Source organism: Equus caballus, chromosome 1, assembly GCF_041296265.1.
Source record: "Equus caballus isolate H_3958 breed thoroughbred chromosome 1, TB-T2T, whole genome shotgun sequence".
Taxonomy (NCBI): domain Eukaryota; kingdom Metazoa; phylum Chordata; class Mammalia; order Perissodactyla; family Equidae; genus Equus; species Equus caballus.
In genome coordinates, this window is record NC_091684.1 from 145,528,635 (window position 1) to 145,549,944 (window position 21,310).

The 21,310-nt window shown below is 45.9% G+C and overlaps 1 protein-coding gene across 1 annotated transcript in view; it reads left to right on the forward strand.

The window, feature by feature from the left end:
- The window catches only part of MYO1E (myosin IE), a 190,441-nt gene extending 169,131 nt beyond the window's left edge, over positions 1 to 21,310 (forward strand). The window contains exons 26-29 of the mRNA XM_023616529.2: positions 265 to 357; positions 3,134 to 3,335; positions 15,187 to 15,356; positions 20,186 to 21,310. Of these exons, the coding sequence (XP_023472297.1) occupies positions 265 to 357; positions 3,134 to 3,335; positions 15,187 to 15,356; positions 20,186 to 20,262 (542 nt within the window). The 3' untranslated portion in view covers positions 20,263 to 21,310. The remainder of the gene's footprint in view (positions 1 to 264; positions 358 to 3,133; positions 3,336 to 15,186; positions 15,357 to 20,185) is intronic.

Consider the following 21,310-nt stretch of genomic DNA (forward strand, 5'->3'; position numbering starts at 1 on the left):
CACCTTTGTAAGATCATTACTATCTCTTTGTAAAGCCGTTGTCTCTAACGTTTCAGAACTGTACCTCCATCAACATATCCTCCAGCCCCTCCCATCCAGCAGCTACCAGGATAGTACTCCCCTCAGACCTCCCATCCCCGCTGCAGATCTGATGGGGACCTGGATTCCAAGCTTTTCAAAAGTTTTCCATAAGCAGAAACCAGCAGGAGCTGTTAAACCAACCAGTGGTACTGACTTTAACTTTCTCTTGCTTGTGGATTTCAGGTCCTACCAGAAGGAACACCACTCAAAACAGAAGTTATCCCAGCGGGACGCAAAACGCCAACTACCCGATGAGAGCTGCCCCTCCGCCCCCAGGTAGGCCAAGCGTGTGCCATCGACTGGGGCACTGATCTGGACCCATGACTTGTAAAATATATTTGGGAAGAAACCCATTAGCGAATAAATGCACACATATTCGCCAGCAGGAGCCATTTTAGTGTCAGATGTACTGCCACCAACACAAACGCCCTGCCTGTGACCCTGGAATTCAGGAAAATTGTGAGCTAGTGAGATGGAACGTTGGCTGAGTTAACGATCTGGATTTCATTACCTAGCAATATTACTCCCTTAGGAAAGGCTTCCTACATCAGTCAGAGAAAAAAAGAGTTCCTTGTCCGGGACAGCCAGAATGTGGTCAGCTTTTAAGCTGAAGGATGCTGCCTTTATGGAAAGGGGAGTTTGTCAGGGATAACCCCCCCACCACTACCCAGCTCCAGCCAAATACTGTGACAATATTTTGCTACTAAGAAGAAAAATTTTGTTCTTCGTCAGATAGGACCTAGAAGAACTGCTCTAAGAATAAAGTGATGTCTGAGAGAAGAACAAAATGGATACAAAAAAGTTTTTAGATCTTGTTTCATATTTCAGTTTTTATGATAAAAATATAGCATGCAGGTCAATAAAATCCAAACCCAAATAAATCTAAGACTTTTTGCCCTTAAAAATCTGTTCAGGGGGGCTGGCCCCGTGGCCGAGTGGTTAAGTTCGCGCGCTCCGCTGCAGGCGGCCCAGTGTTTCGTTGGTTCGAATCCAGGGCGTGGACATGGCACTGCTCATCAAACCACGCTGAGGCAGCATCCCACATGCCACAACTAGAAGGATCCACAACGAAGAATATACAACTATGTACCGCGGGGCTTTGGGGAGAAAAAGGAAAAAAAATTAAAAATCTTTAAAAAAAAGAAAAAAAAAATCTGTTCAGGGTTTGAAGAACGCTCTCAAAATTCACAAAATGTTCTTGCCATCACTCACAAAATTCAGTTAAACAAAAAAAACTGCCCCCAGAATGTTTGATTTAGTAAGTTTAGGATTCTACGTTTGAAAGGGTCATGTTAGGACCACGCTTGACTCAAATCATCCCAGACAAAGGAATCTTATTTGTAACAGTGTCCAAGATGAGCGGTAAAAAGCCTATTTTCTGTCTCCTGCTCCGGAATCTCTCAGTTGTGTGCTAAAATATGGCCACCTGGGCCTAGCAGTGAGAAACTAGTTCTCATTTCTTTTGGCATCCCCCTCCTGCCTGGCCAACTGTCTCTCCTCCCCTCTGCCTTTGTCTCTGAAGAAAATCCAAGCATGAAGGAACCTAAGAGAACCGATGTAGTATTGAGTTACTGCTTATGCTCTGGCCCCTCGTGCAAAATCCTGGCCAGACCACCTGGAAAGCTCATTTGCCTCGGCTGGGTTGGCCAGAGTTGCCTCAGACCACATACCTGACCTTGGGCACAGCTCCCAACCTTCCTCCGTGACAGTTTCTTCATCATTAAAAGGAGGCAATTGGACCCAAATTCCTTAGCTCAGCACTTCTCACTCTGTCTGTGGTGAAAGACTGGGCTTGTTGATTTTTTGTTGTTGTTGTTTGTTTTTTCTGAATTTTCAATCTATCACAAACCATACTTTTGTAAGATAAATTAAAAACTACTGGAAGAATGGAATTTTAAAAGCATACAAAATGTAAGCCAAAATTTCTTATTATTAGGTTCAATAGACATGAAGTATGTCTGTGCAACTGCTATGAACGTTTCTAAATGTTTACCGTTAAATTTCTGAACTTATCGCAGGCGAGTGTGTCATGAGCCACGTGGAACAGGCCATCTGTGCCCCCTCTGTGAGAATCACAGGCCTCGAGCACGTCCTGCTCTGGCATGCCCTGCCCTATCCTGGGCAACCTTGGAAGCAAGTGGGCCTCACCAAACTCCTTGTTTCTTTAATGAAGAAATTGACATTCTGAAAGGTCGCATATCTTGCTGAAGGTCAACACAGCTATGAGAGGCAGAACCAAAACTGAAGTCCTAGTCCCTCTAATAAACTAAGGGTCATCCCGTGGGTACCAAAGAGTTCTCTTAATTCATTTGGAAGAGGTTTTGTGGTGGGCTTACCAAGTATCCCTTGGAGAGTCTTGCTCTCCTTCACTCTTGCCCAGATCTGTCAGTGGGAGAAGAGACGAGGGCTTCTTCATGCATAGCATGGAATGATAATGCCCTTTTCAGCCAAGGCCCATTGTTTGGAGCCCATCACCATAATCCACTTACCAAATAATGTGATCTTGACTGGAAATAGGTGTTCGGCTAAGAGAGCGTGCTCTATCTGGATTGATCCAACCAAAAGCCACATTTCCCCTGCCTGTGTAGAGTGCTCCCTCCACCTCCCACAGTGGGCTCCTGCAGAGGACACCCAAGACTGACCCCTTGAAAATGGATGTCCAACTGTTTAAACAGCTGCCTGCCGGCCCTCTTGAAGCATAATCTCATAATTTTCCTTAGACCCAAGAACGTGCCTGCCAACTTGTTGCAAGCTTACCTTTCCTTGACTGTGGGCTTTGAAACGCTAAACATCTGGTGATTCTGATGTCAGATTCAACATGCATGTGCGAGGGTGTGCTATGTTCCAGGCACTCGCTGGGCAATTTACAATGTAGTGGCTCTATTCCACACGATATATTAGCGCTTGTGCCCTCCATTTTTTCAGATGGGCAAACTGTGGCCTGGAGAAGTTAAGTAACGCTCTTGGCTAATAGATGGAAGAAATTTGGAGAGCCTTTTAACAAAGGATCAGAAAATTTAATCTTTGTTTTCTCCTCTTTTCCTCTCTCTAGGGTACCATCAGAATGGAGTCATCAAAAACCAGTTTGTGCCACCTTCCCACGCTCCTGGAAACCAGCGGTCAAATCAGAAAAGCCTGTACACCTCCATGGCCCGCCCGCCCTTGCCACGACAACAGTCCACTGGCTCAGACCGGGTGTCACAGGCACCAGAGAGTTTGGATTTCCTTAAAGTCCCAGATCAGGGTGCTGCAGGGTAAGATTCTCTCCTCCAGTGGGGGAAGCTGGTGACCACCATCTCCATCAATCCCACCAACATTCAGGGATTTCTTTGGGGAGTCTGTGCATGATTCTCAAGTTCCGTTTTCCACCCACATGTTGTAATCCAGGAGCCAAGGCCGTGAGGCTCTTGGTTGGCATTTCTAAAAGTATGGCCAACTTGATAGCACACATCTCATTCTCTTGGAAACATCAGAAGTGGGGTTCTCTTTAAGCCCTGAGATTTGATTACTCTGTGACTTTTTCTGCTCTCTGGCATGGTTGAGGGATAATGAGGTTTTTGATTTATTTCTCTGTCTGCATTTGCATAAACACAGCAGCTCAAAGAGTCATTAGAAACATTAAGAATAACATCCCAGCCTTCTGTGAGATGTAGATGTTTGCTTATGAATACAGATCTTCGGGGCTTTAAAATGAGGGCCTCTCTGCCTTTCTAGAACAGAAAATGAAGAGTGGTAAAAGAAACCCAGGTGTTTTAGCCTGAGGAAGTGAAGATTCCTGGAACTCTGTGTAGATATTCAAAGAGTTATCAGTGTCTTATGGGGGCTAGCCGTGTCCTGTGGAGTCACAAGGCAGAGAGCTAGGGCCAACTTCAAGACGAGCAAGTGAGCTCTGCCAGGAGGTAGATTTTGGCACCAATAAAAGGAAGAGCATTCTGCTAGCCCCAAGACGAACTACCCTAGGATGTAAGGAGCACCTTGTTGCTGGAAGTATTCAGGGATAGAGTAGATGGAAATCCCCAGGCAGGAAGTTGTAGTCTTGTCAAATATCAGATAAGGATGAGAATCCTGTTTCAGCCTCTATTACCTATCTAATATTGGACTTGCTACTTACCCTCTCTGAGCTTCATTTTCCTCATCCATACACCGATGTAATACCGCCAAGCTTGCAGGGTTTTTGGGAGGACAAGAAATAGTATACATAAAATACCTAGCACAGTACTGGGTGTGTAGGAGGCGGCTCAGTCAACTGGAGCTTGATGATGATGATGGTGGTGGCGGTTATGGTGACGGTGATGATGATACAACCGTTATCTCATGGCAGTTGAACTAATGACTTCAAGGAATCTTCCAATTCTGTGTGATTCTCAGCGGTGGAGTAGTTCTGCCTGCTGAACCTGATAATGGACTTGCTCCAGCCCACTCTTCCCCTCCCTCATGCCTACCTCTGTTTTCCATTCTCTCCATGTCTCCAGAATGATAAAGAACTTTCCAGTGTGGATCAGGAGACTTGTGCACAAGATAGAGCAGTGCTGGGAGAGAAACAACAGCTCCTTCCCCTGGGTGGGGAGCCACTCATTCCCCTCAGGCCCCATCATGAGATGTTTTCCCTGCATCGGCAGCTTCCTTCTAAAGACCACAAAGCTCTTAGGAACTTTACCATGTTCTCTGTTCCTTTTCCTCTGGCAAGTCTTAACCTCATTTGGGCTACAGATATGAAAGCACCTTAGTTTTATCCTGATGGCCGTCAGTAGAGTAGATACCACCCTTTATTACATCTCTTCCTCCCCGCCTCCCCCCAGCTCTTGTGTAGTAGCTGTGTCCCGTCAGTCCTTCCCTGAGTGGCTCCATCTAAAGCAGTAGTTCTCCAACTTTAATGTGCACCAGAATCACCCAGAGAACCCGGGTGAGATTCAGTGAGTCCAGGGTGGAGCCCAAGAATTTCCATCTCTACCAAGTTCTCAGATGATGCCAATGCTGCTGATCCAGGGCCCACATTTTGGAAACTACTGGTCTGACGGCACCTGTTGTCTCATTGATAAAGCCGGAGAAAGTTCCATGTAAAGGTGAATTAGAAGGGTGCTGTTGAGACTATGGGATTTTGACTCTGTAACCCAGACCTACACTGTTCAGATGGACGTACATCACTAAAATAAACAACCCTCCCTGGGCCAGTTTGATGTCCCAAAGTAGGCAGGGGATTAAAATTAGTCAACAAAATGCACCAAATCTCTTAGCTCTGGCTGCTAGCTTCCTACTTGCTTTGGTTTTGGCAAGCAAAACCACCTTTCCAGCCTGCTTTGCAAGTTACAGACTTGCACACCAGCCAGCTGGGAGCATCTGTCAGCCAAAAGCAGGCAATTTAGGAACACTGTGTCTTAACCGAGGCTGCTCCCTTCCAGCCCTCTGCTGCATGGTTCCCTATGTAAGCCTTAACAAACCCTTTGCCACCTTCAAGCCTAAAGATACGACATGATATCTTGGCGATGGCTATGAGGCCAGAAGGAGAAGGTACCTTCCACAACCATCTGCCAGGCAGTTAGTTCTTCCTGACTGTCTATTGTGTGTAAAACTGTTGGGAGGAAGACTGAGTCCAGTAGCTACAAGAATCCCAGCCAGCCTCCTTTTTGTGTGCTTAAATCTGCTGTGGTACAAACATTCCTTAGGAAATCGTACTGTGGTCAAAGGGCTGAGCTTTTTCTTAGTATCTTTTCTTTTTCAAACACATTAAAGGTAAAAATTAAAATAATTTCTGATGTGGCCAGAGACCTTGGACATGCATTTCAGGAGCCTTGTGGTGACCTACATTTAACAGCTCCTTTTTGCCAAGAAACCTGAATTGCAATTATTCCACAGGAGGTTGTTGGAGCAAGTGGGGAGTTTGGGCATCCCGAGCTTGTACCTTTCCATAAACATGAACATTCTTGTAGACATTCCTGTATACGTCAAATGACCTACAAACACAAGATTACCACGGTCTTTCTCTCCTTGGGCTTTCACATCCTTGGGTGCGTCTTTCCTTTCCCTCTCCCACCCCCTCAATGCACTTTTCTTTATAGACGTATTTAGCATAAGCAATCATTTCTTTTGGATCCTGTAATGTAGATAAAGTCAAATGGTGTAATTAGCACTTCAGTTAATTCAGGAAAGTCTTTGTCAGTTTATTTTAGGTTCAGTCAGGGTGGTTTTTTTTTTGGTGAGAGCATGAAGCCTTCACTAAATTAATTACCATCCCAACTTGATCCTTCACCCTTGCCTTGCCACGTTTGTGACATGGTGGCTATTCTTGTTGTCATTATTATCATTGTCCAAGAAAACTATGAGGGATGCAGAGGGAATCATTATCTTGCATACTTTTTGAAAAGTCTGATTTAGGTTAAAGAATTTTCCTGATCTTCAGGGAAAGAGAAGACATCAAGCAAGAATCATATCCACAGGGCCAGCCAGGTGGTGCAGCAGTTAAGTTCACACGTTCCGCTGTGGCGGGCCAGGGTTTGCCAGTTCGAATCCCAGATGTGAACATGGCATTGCTTGGCACGCCATGCTGTGGTAGGCATCCCACATATAAAGTAGATGTTAGCTCAGGGCCAGTCTTCCTCAGCAAAAAGAGGAGGATTGGCAGCAGTTAGCTCAGGGCTAACCTTCCTCAAAAAAAAAAAAATATCCACAATTCATTCATCAGCCTTTGCTCTGACTTCAGGGGAACACTTGCTTTGCCAATCGAGGGTGCTTTATATATTCCCTCCTATAACTGAGATGTACATAATCTACCTCCAGTTCGTTACTGGAAGGATTAAAACCCAGACTGGAAATGTCTTTTCCGTTGGCCTTTTTAATCCTGCAGTCCATTTCACGGGAGGACAACTTCAGGAAATTTCAAGATCCTCCAGAGATTAATCCAACTAGACGTTGGAGAAACAGAAAAATATTGAAAGTTCTCAGTGGTAGGGCTCCTGGCCATACCACAAAAGAGGGATCGATAGAAAAATTTAAATGCTGCCTGGATGTCTCTTGACAAGATTCTACTAATGGAGTCATATTTTCAAGGGGCTTAAAGTTTCCAACAAGTGTCCAAGGGCAATATTTCTCAACCCATAATCGACAGGAGTGGCAGCCGTATCCTGGCCCAGGCAGACATGAAGCTGAGGAATTCCTGGCATCCATTCCCACATTTCCAGTAATGTTTATAGATTCAACCTTTTGGAACAGAACATATTTTAAAGAGCCAATGAAATAAAATGCCATTATTTTCCTTCTTGGAATTTCAAGACATAAATTTCACATCTGCAGAACAAAGAAGTGATATTTAAAGCTGAATCCCAGCTCGCCTTTGCATAGACTAGGCACACCCGCTGCCCCGGGGGTGTGGGAGCTGCAGAGAAGTTCCCCAGAAGCGGCCTGTGGTGTGCAGAGAGCACGGGATTCACGCTTACACGGACTGGGTGTGAGTCCCAGTTCATTTGCTCGTTCCTTTGTTGATTCATTCATGGAATATTTACTGGGCCACGTGCCTTCTGTGTGGCATGTGCTGGGCACGTGGATCGTTTGGTGAATTACCAGCTGTGCTGCCTCACGTTTGTCACTTAATCTTTCCACGCTTTGGTGTCCTCACTTGTATAATAGGGGTAGTAATATAATTTTAAAGCCCACCCCTCAGGCTTTCTTGAAGATTAACTAAGAGCTTTATAAACTATAAAGCACTATGCAACTTGAAAGTTTATTTTTTTACTTTTTTATTTTTTTGAGGAAGATTAGCCCTGAACTAACATCTGCCGCCAATCCTCCTCTCTTTGCTGAGGAAGACTAGCCCTGAGCTAACATGCATGCCCATCTTCCTCTACTTTATATGTGGGATGCCTGCCACAGCATGGCTTGACAAGCGGTGCCGTGTCCTCACCCAGGATCTGAACCAGTGAACTCCGGGCCGCTGAAGCGGAACATGCACACTTAACCACAGCGCCACCGGCCCGGTCCCTGAAAGTTTGTTTATATTTGTTTTTTTACTGTTATTCATGTGCTTTGGCCTTGCAGGGAAATATTAATATTCTACCAGGATTGAAAAGTGGGTGTCCCCAGGCCCAGTGGCTTTGCTCTCAAGAGCTCAAATCTCGGGCCTGCTTAGAGCTCTGGACTCCGTGGGGCTCCAAGCTTCAGGCATTGTTGGCTCAACTGGGGAGAATGGGCAGCCTCGGGAAGCCGACACAAGGGGACCCGTCAGGGAGACACCTTCTCCCTCCCCCGCCACACACATACACACAGACACGCACGTAATAGCTGCACTGCTCAGTGTGGGCGCAGAGCAACGCAGAACAGAGAGCCATGAGATCGTATTGCAGCAGACACTAGCTGCATTGGGACAATGTAAACGAAGTCCCAAACTCCTCCCGCTGTACTATTCCACGGTCTTTTTCTAGTTAAACATCCTTTGCTCCAATCACCATCACAACGCACATCCCGTGGAAGGCGATGGGCATCACCAGGAGAGAGCGGATGAACAAACCCTCACTTTCGAGAGCTGTGGTGTCATTGATGTCATTTGGGGTTTTGTTTTCTTGTGGGCTTTTGGCATCTTGTGAGCTTGGGCAGCTGTCCACAAGGGTTCAAATGTCAGTAGGCATCCTGATGTCTCAGGGCAAAGGCTCCACTCGGTCTTCCCCAGTCACTGAAGCAGGACTTCTCCGGCAGTGCAAGTTTTCACGAAGCAAACTGGAGGTGACGTGCTTGGTCCCTCGGGGAACTTGGTGGTGAGGGTTGTGCTGTGACTGCATTAGAGGTCTGGTGCCCTACTCGGAAAAAAGAGCCGCCGTCAAAGCAAGTTGCTGTAGCTCACCTTCTTTGCATGTTTGTTTTCTTAATGGGGAATAGACTCAAGAAAGTGCTAAGTGGGTACAAATTACCCTGAAATGATGGGTCAAGTCTTGATAGGAAAACTAAATTACATTGTCCCAAAGTTACAAATCATGAAATTTTGGATTCGCTGAGTGATGCGGAGTTTTATAACTATATACTCATATAGACAGAGTGAATCTTTGTTGTTCAAATGGCAACAGGACAAATAACTTTGTTATTGTGAGTCTGAAATTCTTACTTCAACCCCCATTATCCTGATGGAATACTTGTTTTTATAACACAATTTTCAATCATGTAAGGTTTATTAGGAATACAAATATCATAAAATACCAGAGACACCAAAATTCTCGAAGTCCTGCATATCCATTACAAAACACTTCTGGGCAAAGCACTTTCAGATGAGTGCATGCAAGTGATCCCGGGGACAGTGGGGTCCTGGAGAACGACCAGCTCTCTGGGGATAGAAAGGCCTGAGCTGTAACATTTGTGAGTTTCTACCCTCACCAGGGCCAATTTCAAGCTGCCAGCGTGACTACCGCTGGTCTCGGAGTTGGGAAGAGATGCACCGTCACACACCATTATGTAGTATTCCCACCATACACAAGCAACAGATTAATAACTTCAAGAGCACTGATAGAAGTAAAATGTAGTAAAATAATTAGGAAGGGTTGAGTTGTGTTAATTGTCTTTGCGTTCAATATAGTTTAATCAATCCCAAGTGTATTTGATTTCAGCTTTAATAATAGCTGTGTTTGACAACTGACCCATGAAATCCCTGAAAGTGTGAGTCGTCTCTCACGGACTGGATTGAGCCAGCTCCAGCTGCCTGGGCACGAGGCTGTTGTCCATTGTGTCAGAAAGTCTGAGTCCTTTCTTCACGGCATTGACCAATCACCCTTGTGGCTGCGAGTGGAGGGCTCCAGGCACCTGAAAGACCTCATTAACCAGTTTCTGGCAGCTCACAGAAAGTTCGTCTCTCTCCTCATTATTGATTACGCAGGATCGCCACCTAGTGATGCAAAGGAGATTGTCTGGGTTTGAGGCTGAGCCTGCCTGAAATAGAGCCGGGAAGATGGCTGTTCTCCCCGACTGTTTTCTGTGCTGGTTTCCAGGTCCACAATGTGGAGAATTGTAGAGACAGTGATGGCTGCGTGGGCACAGACTTCCTGTGTTCCGTGGTACATCTGAGATCTTGTTGAGGGCACTCTCTAAAGCTTTCTTAGAATTGGAGAAAGGACCTGGGCCATTACTGAATCCCGTTCTCACAGATGAAGACATTGATCCCTGAAGAGGTGAAGTGACATACTCAAGTCACATGCCAGCTGGCAGGAGAGCTGGGCCTCAAACCCAGTATGCAGACTCTTAAGCCAGCGCCCGTTTTCCTGCTGCACAGTGTCACTCCATCAGAACCTGCGGATTGAGGCCACACGGTGTTCCTGGGCCTGGTGCCAGGTCTGGGGGTCACAGTGGTGAGCCCAAACAGGCCGTGGAACCTACTGTCCTCATAGGGAGTCAGCTAAATAGTGACACAAGTGCCTTTACCCTGATCCCCTGCCCTGAGCAGGCATAGGCTACCAGAGGATGTGGCGGGGGACTGAAACCAGATCCAAAGGTGAGCAGGAATTAGCAGTGCTGGTTGGGGGTTGGGGACAGGCCAGGGGAGCATGGCCAGACCAAGGGATCAGAAAGGTCAGTGTGGCTACATCTGGGAGCCGTATGCATACGCCACGGTGCCATCCAATGATGAAACCAGCAGGAATTCCAGGAACCTGGATCAGTCGTTTCGTGGGAGTGCTGTCAGGTTAGATGATGCGATATCTGTGAAAATGCCCAGCACAGTGCCTTGCCCAGAGCAGGCATAGCCAGGGCGAGTTTATCTGTATTTTGTAAGGCTACAGGCAGGGGTTCCAGACGACATGCCATCTGTTAATCTAGGAAGAGTGAAGACATGCCCAGATGTGAGAAAGAGGCGGCCGTGGCTGGCAAGAAGGAGCCCTTTGCTGGAACGGGCTCACTTTGGGACACGCTGCCCTACTGGAACGGTTGTACCCCTTCCTGTCACAGAGGACATTTAAACAGGAAAGAGCCAGACAATGGTGACCTCAGGGTTGCCTAAACAGACCCTTCCCTGATGCCAAGGGCAGAACTGTTCCCCGCCTCCAGCCGCCCTCCCCAGTCCCCATCAAACACAGTCCACACTCTGCTCCCCAGCAAACTATGTCGCATCTCAAAACTGCCTGGACGTGCCCCCGCCCCGGAGTGTGGAGTGCAATGCACCCCATTGAGCCAAGTGATAAAGTGTGGTAGCGGTTGTACAGGGCCTGGGAGAATCAAGCTAACTGTTGCCAAGGGCCTACACGGGAACCCAAATTCCCCAGTAATCCCTGAGGTTTTCCTTTGGTTGGTTTTCCTTTGACTTATCCTGAGGAAGTACCCTCTGATGCCTTGGGACAAAAGACCATGTGATGGCTGTGCTCACACAGGTGTTGAAACATCCTCCTCCCTCCACCCGCTCCTCCCCTCTGCCCGGTTCTGCTCGCACACAGGCTGGCCCAGGTCACTCCGGGTATCAGCAGCGCACTGCAGAGCCCAGAGGGGCCTGGGCAGCCTACTTGTTTATTTCAAAAGCAGCTTTTTTGAGATATAATTTACATACCATAAAATTAACCCATTTAAAGTACAATTCAGTACTTTGCAGTATAGTCATGGAGTTGTGCAACCATCATCATAATCTAATTTTTTTTTTTAATATTTTTTTTTTCCTTTTTCTCCCCAAAGCCCCCTGGTACATAGCTGTGTCTTAGTTGTGGGTCCTTCTAGTTGTGGCATGTGGGATGACACCTCAGCATGGCTTGACGAACGGTGCCATGTCCGCGCCCGGGATCCGAACCGGAGAAACCCTGGGCCACCGAAGCAGAGCATGCAAACTTAACGATTCGGCCACAGGGCCGGCCCCCACCATCATAATCTAATTTTAGAACATTTTTGTCATCCAGAAAGAAACCAGTCATTCTCCCAACCCCCAGCCCCAGCCCTAGGCAACCGCTAATCTACTTTCCATGGATATAGATCACCCTGTGCTGCTAACATTTCCTGTTAAATGGAATCATCTTTCTTTTAAATTTACTCCTAAGTATTATATTCTTTTTTGTGTATTGTAAATGGAATTCTTTTCTCACTTTCATTTTTGGATTGTTCGTTGCTAGTGCGTAAAACTATAGCCGATTTTTATATATTGATCTTGTATTCTATTATCTTGCTGAACTTGTTTTGGTAGTTTTTTATTGTATTCCTGAGGATTTTCTGTGTGTGAGACAGTCTCATCTGCAAATAGTAGTATTTTCACTTCTTTTCCAGTCTGTATGCCTTTTTTTCCTTGACTAATTGCTCTGGTTAGAGCTTCCAGTGTGGTATTGAACAAAAGTGGAGAGAGTTGCCATCCCTCTTTTCACCTTAGGGGGAAAGCATTGTCTTTCACCAGCAAATATGATGTAAGCTAGGAGTACGTGCATAGGGGGTCCTAACCCCAACCAGGGCTCAGGGGCTTCCGTGAAGAAAGGTAGGAAGGGGCCAGTGTGGCCCGTGGCAGGACGTGAGGCTGAGCACCAACAGGGGCCACACCTGGCAGGGACTTTGCAGGCCCCAGGAAGGGTTTTGGTCTATTTCCCAAGAGCAGAGAGAGGCTGTTAGAATGATTTTCAGTGGAAGGTGAGGTAAACTAATAAACCCCGAGCTGCGGTAATGTTCGGGGAGCCGAGATAGGAAGCAGCTGGCAAGAAAGACATGACGGAAGAACTGGGAGGGCTCAGTCAAAGCTGGAGGCGGATGGGCAGAGGAGCCAGGGAGGTGACTCCCGGGATGGCTGCAGGGAGGATAGTCCCACCTTTCATGGGGTCACCTGTCTTTGCCTCCCCACTAAGAGGCCCCCTGCTTGGGGAATGTACCTAAGTCCCAAGACTCCTCCTCCAGATGCCTCATCAATCTGGACTAATGGTAGGTTTTTCCCCTGGACATAGAGAGGCCAACTCTCCATCTGCGAGTATTTGGGGAGTGTGTGTGTGTGGGGGGGGCACATGTGCGCATATATGCACGTTCCCTCCCAGCCCTGCTCCCTGGGGCTGCCAGGTGGAGGCTTTCCTCCCTCCCGCGGTGCTGTAATGTGCCCCCGCCCCGTTCCGTGTTGCTGGGAAATCAGATGACTTCTAGTATCAGGCTAATGGCTCTTACTAACCAAAGGCTGACACATCCCTAATATATAGGTTGCTTAATTAAAAGCCTGCTCGCCTGGCCAGCTTTCAGAGAAGCAAGCACTTCTCAAGCAGGGAATGGGAATTTCCAATAGACTCGGGAGGAAATGAAGTCACGCTAACCATCTAAGAGATGCTTTTCCTCTACAATAAAAGAAAAGGGCTTGCTGGGGGTGGGAAGGTGGGCTCCATTCTGAGAAGAATGGAGCTTGGGGTTTGTTCCTTCCCACACTGGGAGCCCCAGGCAGCACCCAAGGAACCCTGTTCCTGCCAGGGATAGTCCTACCACCCAGCTGGCAGCCAGGACCCCTCCCCCATAGCCTTCCTCTCGTAATCTGACTTGCTCATCAGCACCCAGCTAGCATCTGTTATCACAGCACCTCAGCAAGGACAGAGGGCTCTGGCCTCTTGAGAGCACAGCTCAAAACTGGGTGTGCTTTTTCCTTCCAGAACGCCGACCCTCCCCCATCCCACAGGTGTTAACAGACCCCACCAGACCTAACAGCCAGCCCCACCATGTTGAGTTCAGCCCAACCCCTCTTAGAGGAAATCTTAAGTTTCTTTTATAAGCAAATGAATGTAGGCTTTACTTTAATTTGTCCTTATGCAAAGTGGAGAAAAAATGTTTTCTATATCTCTATTTCCTTTTTTTCTAAATGTTTTTTATGAGCATATTTAATAAATAGCTGTTTCCGATAGAAGTTGAAAGATCTCACTAAATAGGAACAAGCTATAGTTATGTGCCTTTGAGACAACATGAATGGTGAGTGGAGACAGTACAGTATGTAGGAAGAATACATTCAAAGCTAGAAGCCCTGGTTTAGGGTTCTGGTGCTGGAGAGATTTTCGACGATCACGACCAGGGGGAGGAAGGGATACCGGCATCCAGTGGGTAGAGACCAGGGCTGTTGCTAAACACTCTACAGTGCACAGGACAGCCCCCCAACACAGAATTATCTGCCCAACGTGTCAATAGCGCCGATGTAGAGAAACTGCTCTGAATAAACTCTTTCATAAGAACATTCACAGGGGACTGGCCTGGTGGCACAGCGGTTAAGTTTGCACACTCTACTTTGGTGGCCTGGGGTTCGCCGGTTCAGATCCCAGGCATGGACCCATACACTGCTTATTGGGCCGTGCTGCGGTAGGCGTCCCACATATAAAGTCGAGGAAGACGGGCAAAGATGTTAGTTCAGGGCCAATCTTCCTCAGCAAAAAAAGAGGAGGATTGGCGGTGGATGTTACTCAAGGCTAATCTTCCTCAAAAAAAAAAAAAAATTTCACAGGAGCATTTTTGTGTAAGAAAACTGCAGTTATCCTGAATGACCATCAACAGTGGACTAGAGGAGTAAATTGTGACATATTCATGCAATGGAACAGTATAAAGCAACAAGAATGAAGGAGCTACAATGACGTGTGTCAACAGGGTACCTCTCAAAAATGGACTGAGCCATAGTAGGATGTGATTCCTTTTATACAGTAAAAAAAAGAGGAGAAGTACATGTGCTGTTTAGGGATACTTCTGTGTGTGGTAAAACTGCAAAGAAAAGCAGAATTATTGATAGGAAACGCAGAGTAGTTGTTAACTCTGGGAGGGGTTGCCGTTGAAGAGAGGCTCCCGCAGGCTTCCAGGGCACTGGCCAAAATTCTGTTCTAAAGTTGGGGGAGGGTGATAGAGTCGTGACTATTTGTCTTATTGTCCTTTAGATGTATAAATATGCTTTATAAACTTTTGTATGAATATGTGTCTTTCCCACATTTCCTTCCATGCTAGGGACGGAGTAACAGCAGCTAATGTTTATGAAAACCTAACGATGTGCTTTTGCAACGACCTTGTCAGCGAGGGCGTTTTATTCTCAGAGAAGGTTTAGGGAGTGACACAGCCTTCTAAGGGTAGAGCTGGGGTTGGACTCAAGCAGGCCAGTGCCGGCCCCATGCTCCAGGCCACCACACAGTGCTGCTGTGTCTCCTCTTGGGTCCCATCTCTCACCTGCCTCCGCTCTCTCCACAGGGTCCGGAGACAAACGACCAGTCGGCCTCCCCCAGCAGGGGGCAGACCCAAACCCCAGCCCAAGCCTAAGCCTCAGGTGCCACAGTGCAAGGCTCTGTATGCCTATGATGCTCAGGACACAGACGAACTCAGCTTCAATGCCAATGACATTATCGATATTATCAAAGAAGGTAAGTGCGTGAGTGGCTGGCTGGGCAGGATTGCCTCCCAAAGAGCATGTAGTCACATTGCTATAAAAACTAGTTTAAATATGAAGGGAATTTATGGGCTCTTCTAACTGAAACTTGCAGAGGTAGGTCAGGCTTTAGGCTCAGTTTGATCAAGACTCCAGCTTCATTTTTTTTTTTAAAGATTTTATTTTTTTTCCTTTTTCTCCCCAAAGCCCCCCAGCACAAATTTGTATATTCTTCGTTGTGTGTCCTTCTAGTTGTGGCATGTGGAATGCTGCCTCAGTGTGGTTTGATGAGCAGTGCCATGTCCGCGCCCAGGATTCGAACCAATGAAACACTGGGCAGCCTGCAGCAGAGCTCGCGAACTTAACCACTCAGCCACGGGGCCAGCCCCCTCCAGCTTCATTTTTTTAATGCTTCTTTCAGCTCTGCCCTTTTCTTTGTATTTGCTCCCTTCTCAGGCTATTTTCCTCATGGTAGCAAAATGGCTGCATCAGCCAATAGATCAAACCATGTTGGAAATCTGCTTTATCTCTGACACTTCTCTCAGCCATTGGACAAAAGTCCTAGGTTTCACTCTGATTGAACCAAATTGGTCATGTGCCCATCTCTGAACCAATCTCTGTGGCAAGACAAAGGCTGTACCCTGTGTCGGGTAGGCCTGATGGGGTCTGCCCTAGGAAACGGGTCTATCCCACCCAAACCTCATGGCCACCTCATAATTAAGGTAGATGGAATGCAAGCCAGGGAGGCAACCCAAAGCATCCATTCTAAAAGTGGCCTGTGGGCTTGGCGTAATGCTTTACTAATTGGGTAGAGAAGATAAGTTAGAATATCGTATACCTATAGTCAAACATTAGTGTTTATGGAAGCATAAAAAACAAAGGTAACTCCTGACTTAGGATGCTAGAAAAAGCACCATGAAGGAAATGACATTTGTGCTGAGGGATGGGGAGAGAGACGGAGAGAGAAGCCATGGAGGCTAGAAAGAGCAGGTCGTTTTAGGAAGATGAGCTGATCCTTGACCACGGTGCAGCAGCCCCAGGGAGATGTCCTGGGAGATGAGATAAGCTAGGAGCGGCCTGAATGTCAGGCTCAAGAGAACTTGTGAAGACAGTATGGAGCCCTCCGAGGTTTGTGAGCAGAGCAAGGCCAACCTGAGTGGGCAGTGCTCCTTGGCGAGTTTAGCTTTCAGGAAGAGGTGGCCAAGGACAGCTCAGGAACCATGCTTTAAGAAGTTCCTTCATCACATGAGCTCACTCTAGGTCCCTGGACCAACTCCCTTCTAAACAGCCTCTGGGCATTATTTTTATCTCTTTTAACCATCTAGTTTTCTACAGGTTTTAATATTTTAAGCCATTTAGTATCCTTCTTTAGAAGTGTCAGAATGAAAATAAGCATTGAAATAAACTCTTAGTAAACACAAACAGGATTTTTCTCACCAGCTTTGTTCAGCAAAAATTTTGGAAATGACCTAATATCCCATAACAGGGATTTGTTAAATAAGCTTTGCTGTATCCATTCAGTGAACTTGGATGCAAAAATTGTTTTATTAAAGATAATGATGTAAAAGCACAGTATATTTATTGAAATGGAAAAATGTTTGTGGAAAAAGTTTATAGACTGGACTATAGCCTCATTTTTGTAAAGATATATAAAATGCATATGGCTATTTGTGTGTATGCCTATATTTTCATGTATATGTTAGAAAATGTTAAAGTGGTCTCCTTAAGTGTTGAATTTTAAGTGAGTATTATTTTCTTTTTATTTCTCAGTATTTTCAAATTTTTTTAGAAATAATGTGTATTGAGTATAACTAAAACAATTAGAAGTTATCAAAACGTGATGTTATCACTGTAATTTACACAGTGTGGTGTGAGCGCAGGAATAGATATCCATTTGTGTAAATGGGATAGAATAGAATCCAGAAACAGTCACGTGTCTATAGGTATATAATATATGATAAATGTGGCATCTGACATCAGGGGAAAGCATAGACAATTACTTTCCATTTTGGAAATAAAGTTAGATCTCCACCTCATACACAAAATAAATATCAGATGAATTAGAGATCTAAAAATCTATCACTATATTATAAAAGTCTTACAAGGAACCTTAGAATATTATATTAATCTTTCAGTGGCAAAAGTGTCTCTAGGAGACATAAACGATACAGGATTTAACCTCATAAAAAGGCTGAATTAAAACCGTCTGTATGGTAAACAGCACCAGAAGCAAAGTTAAATTATAGAAAACAGACTAGGAAAAAACATTCTATGCCTCCTAATAGCTCCTCCACCTGAATAATGAGACAAACGGTCCCGTCCAGAAGTGGATGAGGGCTCTTGAGGCAACGCACACCAGAGCCTCTCGAATCGTCGGTGGAATCAGAGCAGAACATCTCGCCTCTGGTTAAAGTATGTACGGTCCACATCCCCTTGTCCACATCCTTAGAGCTAACTAAGTGCCAGATATCAGAGATGGGAGCCTTTAGAAAGCTAATAAAGGTGTGTGTGTATATATATTGTATCGTATCATATCATATATTATATCGTTGTGTTATATTATATTATAATTATATTATATACCCCCCTTGTGGGCCCCAGGGCAACACATAGATCAGACTCAGTTTTTCTGCCGTGAGACATGAGCATTCATACTCCAGGAAGAGGTGTCACAAACAAACTCACGTCAGTTCAGGCCAAATTTTGCCATCAAATGAGTTACAGAAAACTTTTAATTTTCAGAACTTTCTGGATTTTTTCATCACAAATGAAGTGTGGCCTGTAATATCTGTCATCACTCAGAGAAATAGGTTCCTTCTTTCACTGTTTACTCCTAGGATAGACTTTTGGGGAGGAAATTTAACAGTATTTATCAAAATTTTAAAATCCCCCTGTCAAAAAGATTGCTTTGAATTTATATTTAACCCCTTCCACCAAGATAAAGTCCAAATAAATAAATATTTAAATGTATAAAATAGACGTCAAAGCCCTAGAGGTAATTATGGGAGTGTTTTCTTTTTTTACAACATCATTATGGGAAAGGATTTCTAAAAATGGGAAAAAACCAAGAAGCTGTAAAATAAGAGATCATTTGATTCAAATACTTAAATTTTAAAATATAAAAAATTAATAAAAATGGGAGGAGGGATATTTGCAACTCACAAGACAAATTCGCTAAGATATATGAACAACTTGTAATCAACAAGATAAAGACCAACATCCGATAGAAAAATAGGCAAATGCTGTGAACAGGAATACATGGAGCTGTCGAAGAGAATATGGAAGCTCTTTATACACTGATATGAAAGGACCTATAGCGTATATTATTAGGGTTAAGAAGTGCAGAACATGTAATATACATAGTATGCTATTTGTGTACAAAAGGGGGTAATTTTTTTTTAACTTTCTGTTGAGATTATGATAGTTTACAACCTTGTGAAATTTCAGTTGTACATTATTGTCTGTCCGTCGTGTTGTAGGTGCGCCCCTGCACCCTTTGCGCCCACCCCCAACTTCCCCTTCCCCCTGGTAACCACTAATCAGTTCTCTTTGTCTACATGTTTAACTTCCGCCTATGAGTGGAGTCATACAGAGATTGTCTTTCTCTGTCTGGCTTATTTCACTAACATAATACCCTCAACGTCCATCCATGTTGTTGTGAGTGGGACGATTTTATCCCAAAAGGGGGTAATTTTTATAAATACTTTTATATCCGTGAACTACCTCTGCAAGAAAGTACAAGAAGTCGGTGATGTTGCTCGCCCTCAGAGAAGGGGTTGGGTGGCTGTGCTCCCTGATCATCATTTTGTACTTTGGGAAGTACTGCACATATGAAAGTATTACCTATTACAAAAAATAAATTATATTTTCTTACAAAGGGTAATAGAAGGTCCATATTCTTTGACCGAGAAACCCATCCCAGAGAACTACTTGCACATGAGCATGAAGATCTGTGTATGAACGTTTATTGCATTAATAGTGACAAATTGGGAACAAATGTCCATCAGTAAGGGAATGGTTATGTAAATTTTGGTATACAGTGCAGCTGTTTAAAAAATGGGATACAGACATGGAAAGAGTATATCCATTAATACTGAAAAGCAAGATGCAGAATAGTAAGATATAGGATGGCCTGTTTCTGTTTAAAATGAATACATGTGTGTATGTTAATAATCACTGGAAAAGGTCTGGAAGGATCTATACCAAATTCTTATTGCCGGTGAAGGGTCTGGGATTAAGATGGGAAGGAAGGATTATGAAGTGGTGCAGACAGGTTCTCCCAGAAGCAGGGGCTGAGGTGGCGTGGGGAATGTGGGGGGGTGCGGGGGGTGGGGGGTGGGTAGCATCTGTGAAGGGAAAGGGGAGGAAGCCGGATTGGGTGCCATCAGACCACAGCGCCAGCCCACAGGCTGCCAGCCCAGCAGGGGCTCCAGAGCAAGGCCTGCTTGTTGGGGAGGCTGAAACGCCCATGCCTGGCTCAGGCAGTGGCCCGAGGCTGCCCCAGAGGATCAGTGGCCTCATCTCAGAGGCTGGGCTGCCCTAAAGGGTGGCCAGCTGAGGACTGTCAGCAAAACCCCTCTGGTGGCAGGTTCTTCCTTGATGGGGACCCTGAGTGGCACATCTGTGTGTCTGCCATGGGGGAGGGGTTACTTTTTACAAGATACTTTTTCATTGAAAACAAAAGAAAATAAAGAAGGAAAAAAAGAACGTGGATGGAGCCAAGTCAGCACTGCCCGTTTGATGCACCCATGTTAGTTGGGTGTGTGTGGCCCGGGCAGAACGGCCTTGCCCGGCTTCACGCTCACCGTCTCTGTCTCCCCGCAGATCCTTCTGGCTGGTGGACGGGTCGACTACGAGGCAAGCAGGGCCTGTTCCCTAACAACTATGTGACCAAGATCTGAGGCGCACAGAGACTCTGACGCACGGGGCGAAGGAGCTCCAGGCACAGACAGGGGAGGGGACATTTGGGGCTCTCCTTCTGATCCATAGTGAGCAATTGCTTCTGCAAGACCTGGAGTTATTCTGGCGCCTTCCCCATGGAGGACATCAGAAAGCTGCGTTGGGGACAAGGGAGTGTCGCTCCATAAATTATCCTAAAAGGTAGCCTATTCATAGGAACCCAGGAAGACAAAACAACCACCCCCTAAGATTTATTTATTGTATTTAACCCTGGCGAGAGGACAGGCAAGGTCTCCTCAGACCTCGTTGGCTCTGTCAAAACAGTAACCTGCTCGCTCACCAGGTCCAGGGAATGGCTGTAGGTGGCCGCTGACAAGTGCCTTGAGTTGAAGAGCACATCTCTTGCATCCCTCTTTTCTTTACCTGACACACACATTCCTCTCTGCCACCTTCCCTCGGGGTGGACCTGCTCTCTGCAGGCTGGGCTTGGCATGAGTGGGCACTTCCAGCGCAGACGCCCAGGGTGGGCGTGGCCTGCAGAGCCCACAGGTGCAAAGGGCCCTGGTTGACACTTTGCCGGGACCATCAGGGCTGCGGGGCTGGGCGGGGGCGGGGGCTGGGGCTGGGCTGTCAGCCTTGCTTTCTCTGGGTCTTCGGTTGGAATGTGGCTGGCCCATGTTGGTTTTGTGTTTAATGCTGTACCTATTACGAGAAGGATCTCTTTTTTCCAAGCTGTACATTTATAAAAACAGATCATATACTGTATATATAAAAATCTTGAGATGGTAGAAACATGTATGAATGTACTAAGTAGTAGTCCACTGTACTTATTCATAAGGTAGGTTTTATTACAGAACTCGCACCAGGTACTTACAAACGTGCACTTCTCCTTTTCAGCTCTAGAATCAGTGTTCCTGCTTTCTAGCTCGGTCCCTGCCAACCCTTCCCAACCCTCTTTCCCGCTAGGTAATTTTCCTCTGCCACCCCCCCCCAACCCCACCCCGTGTCCCTCCCCCAACCTCCTAAATAAATAAAGGAACCAGTGAACCA